This window comes from Phallusia mammillata, chromosome 3, assembly GCF_965637545.1.
Source record: "Phallusia mammillata chromosome 3, kaPhaMamm4.hap1.1, whole genome shotgun sequence".
Lineage (NCBI taxonomy): Eukaryota > Metazoa > Chordata > Ascidiacea > Phlebobranchia > Ascidiidae > Phallusia > Phallusia mammillata.
Window position 1 is genome coordinate 27,851,738 of NC_137254.1, and position 10,033 is coordinate 27,861,770.

The 10,033-nt window shown below is 38.3% G+C and overlaps 1 protein-coding gene across 1 annotated transcript; it reads left to right on the top strand.

Moving 5' to 3' along the window:
* The first annotated feature begins 1,724 nt into the window (after nt 1–1,724).
* On the top strand, nt 1,725–7,180 carry LOC145219236 (uncharacterized). The gene is made up of 12 exons (XM_080086626.1): nt 1,725–1,839; nt 2,101–2,189; nt 2,325–2,541; nt 2,752–2,892; nt 3,133–3,308; nt 3,468–3,616; nt 3,957–4,089; nt 4,450–4,550; nt 4,931–5,123; nt 5,410–5,509; nt 5,699–5,809; nt 5,954–7,180. Exons 2-12 carry the CDS (start codon nt 2,172–2,174, stop codon nt 6,148–6,150), a joined length of 1,536 nt encoding a protein of 511 aa, XP_079942752.1. The 5' UTR covers nt 1,725–1,839; nt 2,101–2,171; the 3' UTR covers nt 6,151–7,180.
* Nucleotides 7,181–10,033: the final 2,853 nt, after the last annotated feature.

The window sequence follows — 10,033 nt, forward strand, 5'->3', positions numbered from 1 at the left end:
AATATACCTAAACGCTTTTAATAACTAACTTAGTAGACCTTATTACAACAAATTTGAAAAAGCACGAGAAATATTTCACAAATTAATTGAGACGCGTATTTTCTACTAAAAAATATGATTGGATATTTAAACAAAGCACGAAAAATCACAAATATTAACCGCGATGTAAGTGCTTATTGATATTTTCCAGATATTGACGAATGTGCTGGAAACACTACAGTATGCGGTCCACAAACTGCTTCATGCACCAACATGCCTGGAACCTACACATGTACCTGCAATACAGATTACGAACTTAATTCAGCTCTGGTTTGCGTTGGTAAGTAGAGCGTTTGCCACTTTTGTTGACATAAGTCATCAAAGTATGAACTATTTGTTTTTTTCATTTTAGATATTGACGAATGTGCCAACGCCACATTGAACAACTGTCATGGCAATGCTACTTGCACGAACACCGATCCATCTTTCACTTGCACTTGTAATGCTGGATTCACTGGGAATGGAGTGGCATGCGTAGGTAAGGCTAAAAATCAACAACAATAGTTTGCTTAGCCATTGATAAACAAAAGGCAAACGGAAAAGGAAGATAACTGAAATGCAACAGATTTGGAATTACAAAACGCAGAAACGAATCAAGATAGACCATTAGACCTACCTAGAATTTCCCAAACCAAACGACGTTTTAAACACCGGCAAACGTTACGTTTTCTTTAAACAGTGATATCACTGATGATGGCATGGGCATTTGCCGAAACGTTTGAACAATAAAGCATGTCGCTTTTAACGTCTATTTGGGCCGTTATTTTCATTAAATTAAATTGACGTGGTGAGTTTTAATAACCTTTGGTAAGCAGGTTTTATGTCAACGTGCTTCGGTTTAATTGGTGTGAGTAAAAAACTTTTAAAAAAAGCAAATTCAAATTGTTTGTTTAAACTTTAAATTAACGCGAAACAATTCTACATTACAGATTTTAATGAGTGCACGGATTTCGGATACGATTGCGGCCCAAACGGGACTTGCGTTGACAACGTCGGTTCTTATACTTGTACCTGTGACAGCGGTTACCAAGTTAACGGAACCATGGACCCATTGACATGTGTTGGTAAGTAGATGATACACGTTCGGTTAACAAGCGGCATCGATTAGCTACTTGTTTTATTTCTGATAAACCTATTTTAAAACTGGAAATAAAGTTCAAAATATCAAAGCCATGAAAAGAGTTTACTCTAAAACATTTTTAGGTTTATCTGCAATCTAAGTAACGATTTGAAATCTAAGTAGAGTTTACTCAATTTACTCAGACACTGATGAATGCATGACTGGAGCTCACACTTGTAATACGAACGCAATGTGCACCAACACACCTGGGGGTTTCACATGCGCTTGCAAGACTGGCTACACGGGCAATGGCATGACTTGCACAGGTAAGCAAAAAACATTAATTTCTACAAACTTTAAACTTAAGCAATGTGTGACTATAATTTACGTTATGGTTGACTTCTGCTTTGAAAGGCAGCTTTATATCGAGTAACAGGTTTTTCAAATTGACTTAGAAAGTACGCAAATTATAATCATTTTTTGGATAAGTTTGTACAAATTCGTTTTAAAAGTCTTTTGTAATGAATAATGTCCCCGCTGTCAAAACAACAATTAACTTAATTTGTAATTTTAACAACATGGTATATCGACAAACACATCACGTTGCTTGTTTCCTGCAGATATTGACGAATGCGCTGGAGCTTCCGGTTGTCATGCCAACGCAACCTGTACCAACAACCCTGGAAGCTTCACGTGTGCATGTAACAACGGATTTACTGGAAACGGAACCTTTTGCCAGGGTAAGTGTTACCTTGAATTAATTACATGCTAACGCATTTATTTAAAAAAAATAACCTTCCCTTTCTGCCCATTTCAGTTGTGTTAAACATGCTCCAACGCCCATACGACGGGTTACGTAACATAATATTACGGTGTCTGGTATTGATGAATTAAGTTGAGGAAATTCCCTAAGTCAAACCATAAAACAATGCGAAATAATAGATTGGTAACATAAAGCAAGGGTTTATTTTTAATAAACAAGTTTTCTTATTATTTTTTAGCATCGCAACACGAGTACGATTACCGTGCAGTAATCTCAGTTACAACACCTGTGACGACATCATCATCAATTATGGTTATCGAAAACTCTGTAAGTTCTGCCTGACAACTCTTGTGAGTAGTACAGTATGTCATGCCAAAAAATTGTCGGTATCCAAAATCACATAAACGTGATTGGAATTCAATCGGTATGTATGAGGTTTTTTATCCTTATTTATTTCTTTAGCTGGAAGATTTCATTGGCGAAATTGTGAACGACACCTCCCTGTTCTACCAAACTCTTGTCGTCACTGTTGAACGAGTGACAATGGGAACACCGAGTGAAATCATCGTGGTGTTTGCTTTCAATCAAACTTCTCATTCTGCGGACGAATTCACAGTTCTGCTAAGAAACCACACAGGATCAGCAATCATGATTGACAGCGGAATGCTCACTGGTGACGGTAAGAACCGACAACCAATAAACCACAATATCATTTAACCGAAATCCGAAACAAAAACACTCGGAGAGGTTTAGGCATTACCAAAAACGTAAACAATAAGCTTGATACAAATCGTTCAGACATTCGGTTTAACCTTTAAACGATTGTATTAAACGACGTTAACACCCTAAAGCTAAGAGCCTGGTCTTAACATATGGGTTTCATATGCAGATTTCGACGAGTGCGCGAATGGCAACTACGGCAACTGTTCTGTGTCTGCAACTTGCACCAACACGAACGGAAGTTTCATTTGCGAATGCCCAAGCTCCTTCGCCGATCAATCAATAAGTGGAATTAACGGAACTATTTGCAGTAAGTTGTATTTTGACATTAGCAAACAGTGACAAAGAAAGAAAGCAACACGTACATTCATACACCAACAAAAATTATCAGATAGAAACATGATCATCCGGGCAAAAAAAAGGTAATCAAGTGCAAACCGATCATTTGTCAAATAAAACCAAGGAAAGTTTACCTAAAACCATAAACAATCGGCTATCTACTTAAGTCTAATGAGAAAAATAAACTAAAGACCTCATAATTTTATTACAGCTCAACCAGTCAACTTCACTTGCTTCTCCGACCGTGTGGAAGTTTGGGCACTAAGCAGTTTCTTTGCCAACAGCGGTGTTACCAACGTTACCGCAATAACATTGGGATCATGCAGTGGAACTGACGATGGATCTGGTTACTGGAAGTTTAGCGGAAGTTGCGACGGAATAACTGACGTGAGTTAAAAACATGATAGTTAGACATGGATGTTCATGTCTAGGGCGACTGTACTTAGATAGGCTATTACAGAAAGCAAAATTAACATCTTTAATCTAACGAAAAGATTCGTATAAAAGTCTCAATTATGAATGGTTTCTTTTTTCACTTGATTCCAGTCGAACTCAACACACATCTCTACCCAATGGAACTTGACCAACCACGACCCTAACGCTACCGTTGTCGTTGGAGCAATCTTCACCTACCCGGTATCATGCCTGTTCCCAACATCAGCCAACGTTACTTTCAACTTCACAGCTGAGCAATCGTGAGCATCTATGAGTTGTTACGTACTGAATATTAGATTCAGTGAAGGTTATTTTTCTATCACATTCTGTCTTCAATTAAAAGCATCAATGTTACTGAAAAACGACAAACGGCCAAGCAAATTCATCCTTGAACAATCAATGTCCACCTCTAAAGGGCGGAAACATTCTACATTTTTATGTTTTCACGATTTTTTTAGTCCAATAAAATTTAAGTCACCAAAGAGCCATAGGGTTACTGCAACAGTACCCGGGGTTAGCCTTCAGCAATAAGCATTAGCGTTAAATGATCTGATTATTTGATTATTGCGATACAACTAATCCAATCACTTGTTTGTGCAGAAACATTGTCGGACCCGACCAGGAAAGCCCGTTGGCTCAGGCCCTTGACTTCGCTGGAGAGTTTTTCACAGACTCGGCATTCAACAGCCAGTTATCTGGTCCTGTTGGAACCAATGTACAGCTGTACTTTAGGGTAGGATACCTTTTTAGTATAATATTTGTGAATTGTTCTTTATCCAGGACAAATGTCCCGCCGATTCGCAAAGTTAGCTCGTGAACGTTCTCTTAAAAAAGAAATGTCTCATTAACACAGCCTACAATAGTATGATTTAACACTTATAAGTGTAAAGCCAATAGATGATAAGCGACAGGCAGTGTAGATTGTTTCGACCTATAAGGTCTCATCAGTGCAGCTGGTTTTTCAAAAAAATTAAATAAATAAATAAAATGTTTAAATTAATAACTTACAACGAGTTTCACGATGCTGCAACACTGCTAAGCGCACGGACTTGGTTTTAGTCAAAACTTTTCTACATGGTGTTTTGTTGCGTAGATGCAAGCCACCACCACTATTAACTCAAACCTTCGACTCCGATGCCAAAGTCTGAGATCTTCTTCAGCAACTAACCCCAGCGATTTTCTAGACCTTATGAGGTAAGACGATAAATCATCCATACAACAGGCTACGTGCCTTTAATACGCAAACTCAGAAGGTTGGCACATGCTACACCACACTTAGTAATTGGTTTGCGGCAAAACATTAAAAGGATTTTTCAACTGCATTCAAGGTGTTATTGCGGTCCCGCAAGACACTTCAGAATGATTTTGTACTAAAAAAAATTTCCCAATTTGGGTAGTAATTCCTGTTTTGATTCCTATCTGATGAGGTGATTTCATATGTAGATCTAAATTTCATCATAACTAGTACATTAGTATACATAACGATGTTATACCAAAACACCTTTTGATGTGAAGTATACAACACTAATGTCGCATGCATCATATGACATTACCTAATGGCAAAACCCTTACAGCGGTGGATGCCCTGTTCCTGAAACAGATGCAAACCGACCACTTCGAAGTACACTGAACGTGATTCGCAACGGCAACGGACCCGCGATTGATATCGGATTTTCTTCCCATTTCCATTCTTCCAGCACAACAACAACCATGTCAGCTCACATCGTCGTGTGCCGTGAGACAGGGGGCGCCAGCTGTGTAACCTCGGTACGTGTCAAATATTATCGATTAAACGGGTTTATATATGTCGATTTAAGCAACTGTTGGTAGCATTTGTGAACAGTGGATTTGTAGCGGTCATAAGCTTCATCAAAAGGAACCTACATTCAACACTTTCAGCACAATAGCTGTTACATAGCGTTCTGAAAAAGTGCATTTTCGGATTTGGCTTTAACCTCTACACACACACACAGAATTGCCAAAATGCAATCCCTTGTAGTAAAACTTGTACTGAGCTTTTGAGATTTTTAACCGTATGGCATTTGTCTTTTAGTGCCCATCTCGCCGAAGAAGGTCCGCCATCGTTGTTAGAGCAAGACGGCAAAGTGATGATGTCGAAGCGGAAGTACAAGCTTCGTTCCAAAGAGATCCAGGTAAAGGTTTTATTCGGCCTTGTTGCCTCAAAAACACAACTCTTGCGAAACAAAATATCTTGAAAGGCAAACCTAATAGTAACTTACCTTCGAAATCTTAGTTTTGCAATAGTTAACCAACAGTAACATTTTTTATATTACTCCAGATTTTGCGTTACTTTATTTTAAAACAATTTTTCTTTCTTGCAGAGGATGCCTGTAACAGGAACTGCGGCTTGGGAATCTGTGTACTTGATGCTATCAACAACCAGCAATGTGTCTGCACTCAACAAACCATCAAGACAGCAGGCGGTGTATGTGGTAAGTTTCCACAAGAAAAAGTTCAAATACCAACAAAGTCTTTGCAATATCTACAGTATTATCAGTACAAAACCTGACCAAAATAAATCACTTTCTCAACAGTGGCCTTTCTCATGATTAACATTATCTGTTTGTATGTTACAGTTGCCGAAGATCCAAACCAGCCTGAAACACCAGTGCCAGAAGAAGATCGAACCACTTTGTGGGTTTTGGTTGGACTCGCAATTGTCCTGATCTTACTCATAGTTGCTGCCATTGCAGTCTTTGCGTTTAAGCGTCAACAGGGAACGGGAAAAGACTATGAACTAAACTACGTTAACACCAACGCCATCAGCAAATAGAAGTTGTGCAGTTTTTTTGGACAGTCTACTCAGGCCATGCTTCTTTAATATTCTATATTATTACACACTATAACCCAGAGCGCTTTCAAAATTATTACCAATACTGCTTTCTCATTTATTTAAACGGCCCGAAAACACAGCGCGGCTTCAGCAAAGGTAGAGGCAACGTACTATTGTTAACTGCAGCACCTGTTAAGAGAAAATTCGCGGAAGTAATTTCGCTGTGCATATAACTATGACGATGAGAAGACGTAGCATCTTCTCTACTACATTTTTTGTCCGCTGCTGGCCACGACTTCAAGCCATTGACGACAAAAAGTTCCTAAGCATAACCTGCCTTCAGCAATACCAGCCCGTCTAACTAGCAGGAATTCCCAGTATTAACCCGTTAAAATACCTTTTAAAGTCGCTTCTAAGTCATTCTAGTATGTACACACATTTTAATGTCGATATTTTTGAGATGTAAAATTTTGTCGCACTCGCAAGCACTAACACTTCCAATTTATTTCGAAACGCTGTTTATGCCAAATTACTTCAAACTCTGTGACCAGACAGTTAAACCTCTTCATATATTTCTTTTCTCTTGTTTCTTTTCTGAAAAGGCCCGATTGCTGTTGAATTACCCAGTACCTGAAACAAGTCAGGTACTGGGAAACAAGCTGTTTGCCTTTAAAGCCAGTTGACCCAACATTTGACGATGTAACTTTGATTGAATTTTGACAAGGTGTACGAGAATGAACATGAAGCAAAAAAAGAGCGAATTTCCAAAGTTACCTCGCTGAATGTTAGTGATTCGCCCGCCAAGGCAATGGGCCTTCCATGATACAGCACGGGCTTGTACTTTCTTATGCAAAAAAACGTGTGTCAAATATCTATAATCAACATTATATTACCTATAACCGTAGCATTTTTGCCGAAACGTAAAACCAGTACGGCCAATGCCAGTTGTAGTGCAACGTATAAGCAAACATTTAGCGGGTGGTGCGTGTATGTGCGCAACAACAAGTTAATAAACTGAAAATCTTCAAAACTGTTTGCGATTATGTATTGTTTGGTTGAGCCCCAAGGACCACGAATCAGCCGCAGCAATACGAATGTAAGGTACTTACCCATGAAAAGCAACAAAGTGAACATTAAAAGGTACCAGGAGAAGCAGGAAGTAAAAAAAATCTATTGTGCAAGACAACTGGGAGTGGCTGTTACGAACGGTTGTCATGTATGAGGCCAAGCCCAAGTCATGATAGATCCTTCCAGAATGGCTTGAGCCTGTTGTCAACCGACAGTCATTTCCGAAGTGTATTGAACAACTCTAATTTGAACTTTACTCAGATATTGAATTAAACACGACAAACTAACAATTTGATTTTGACCCGGCTTACAAACCTTTCCTTAAAGCAAAGAAAATACCTCGGGCAATCTTGAAAGTTCTGAAATCCGACCGAAAACGCAGAAATTTGGTTTTAAGTTTTTTCTAATTAAATGTTTCATCGAGAAACCCACTTAAATTCGGTGTAATCTATTGCTGCTTGGTTATGTTAATGTATCAGTATAACACTATGCGCTTTTGTATGGAATTCAAAATTTTGATCATGTAATATTTTAATTGATTGAGGCATTTAATGCAAAAAAATACGAAGCCTAATGTTGTGTGTTGAGCACGAACAGTACATGATATGTGTTCCGTATGTGGATTAAAGTGGAAATATCAAAGCATACCACGCAAAACATGTCCGTTAAAAACTTCGCCAAGTCACACGCAATAACCACAAGTCACTCTACATCGACAAATCGATATCAAAATGTCAGCAACCAAATGTTTATCTAAAGCTTTGTAATTGATCGTAGGATTTACCCACCCAAACCGCTTCAGTGGTCTTGTAAACGAAAATATCCTATTTAAACAAACCGCCTCGGGGGAGCCGAATTTGGAAATATATTCAATACAGTACAGTTTATTGAGGTCTAGTGCGCGTGAAATATGGATTTATGTCATTCGATCCGGAAATCAATAGCTTTTACAGAATTAGTAGCATTCGTTGTGCTGACGAACATCGCATCAACCAAGATCTTTCCAAAGGTAACAACAAATTGAACGAAAAGATCGTCTCCTAACAAATAAAAAACTATGAAGTCATGCCGCGCAATGCTGAAATAAAAACTACATACAAAGAGCATTCAAATAAACATTATAAAAACTTGTTTTGAATGTCTGTTAAGTATGATGCGCCCGCGTTTCACAACCAATGCAAAAACTCAATAAGCGTAAAGATAAAAAAGCAGGATCGAGGACCACAAAACACGCCAAGGAAAGGTTTGACTGTTAAAATTTGTTTTGCGGAACTTTAATTCATAAATTCATTTCCGTAGATCTGTCTTTTCCATTTTAAACACATTAAAAAAATTAAAAAAAATTATTGGATGGGTGTAGAAAGAATGTAATTGGTTCAAACTTGTAAGCGAGTCCAAAATTCGAGCCCAAAGCCCGACCCGATCCCGAGTCGTTTTTGAGAAGACGTTTTTTATAAGTTTAGGCCCGAAAGTTTGATTGACAGGCCTCTATATAAAATCGTACAAAACGTAATAGCATATAATTAAAAACGGCGTTTTATAGGGCTGTTTGGAATTAGGTGAATTCCAGCAACTACCTACTTAGTAAGGTAATTTAATCTAAAAAAACGGACACAGAATTTAAAGTCAGGCCCGAATCAAGCCTGTTTGTTTAACAAAACCTAAGCCCGAACCCGACCTGAAAAGCCCGGCCCGACTTTCCAACTCTGAATGAATTTGCCCTCTATTTGGTTAACGCCCTAAAGTTTATGTGTGAATTAACTTAACAAATCTAAAATGTCGACGGCTTAGTGCCATCTTCGTATCATAAGCATGGTGGCGACAAGAACAGAAAGAATAATATTGCCAAAGACGGGTACAGCACAGTTGACCTTTACAGTTCCTAATCTCTCAAAAATCCTTGCGTGCCAACCGTTTCCAGATTCGCGTATACTCAACCGAGGTCAACCAAAGACGGGCGGCGGTGCAAAGAACTATTATTCCGGTTGCCATAGTGACGTGACAGTGCGTCACGCGGTCGACCACGACCAGAGTTTGTGTCGTAGCAACTAAAACCCTGATTGGTGCACGACCTTGACAGCAAATTGAATTAAGGGTGGTTGGAATGCTGTGAGAAAAGGGTGCGACGTTATTTTGGACCGCAATCGGCATTGACTGACCCATGGTAATTGGACACGCGATGAAAAATAGACTAGTTATGTGTGAAATCGGGCTTGTTTACACAACATGCAATTTCATATTTAAAACCGGATCAGGGCGTAACAAACTTTGTCCGTAAATGCGATATATATTAAAAATTATCCAAGTGTCAATATTTTGAGCAAATTTTAACAATAAACCGCAGTCTATATTTAAAAAACGTGGTGGAATTTCGCAATATAATGCTGGTATGTAGTAATTTTGTTCAAGTTTTGACACCCGAAATAAGTGTCACACATCCGTTTTGGCAAGGCTCGTCAATATACTGTAGAAAATTTATAATAAAATAGATTAAATTAGAACTAATCAAACCGAAAGTAACATGCAAATACTTGCTGACGTGTGGGTTTTATTTCTCCCTATAGTTTAAACTATCTTTAACATTTAGTTAAGTTGATAAGAAGTACTGCTAACGACAACAAACATTGGTAAAAAGTCTGCAAAAATATGTATTCTCTTCACTATTTTTTACCTCGTTGTATAGTGTTCCTAAATAATTTCAACGCTTAACGTTTTTGCAACAACTTAAACGCATAATAAATGTTTGACACGGTTTGTCATAATCAGAGAAATTATCATGAAAAACTCCAAAACAAATGGTTTCTTCAAAAACCTT

Coding starts and splice junctions, on each gene's coding strand:
- LOC145219236 (XM_080086626.1), top strand. Junction 3,617..3,956: donor AACTTCACAGCTGAGCAATC/GTGAGCATCTAT, acceptor TTGTTTGTGCAG/AAACATTGTCGGACCCGACC. Junction 5,810..5,953: donor GACAGCAGGCGGTGTATGTG/GTAAGTTTCCAC, acceptor TGTATGTTACAG/TTGCCGAAGATCCAAACCAG.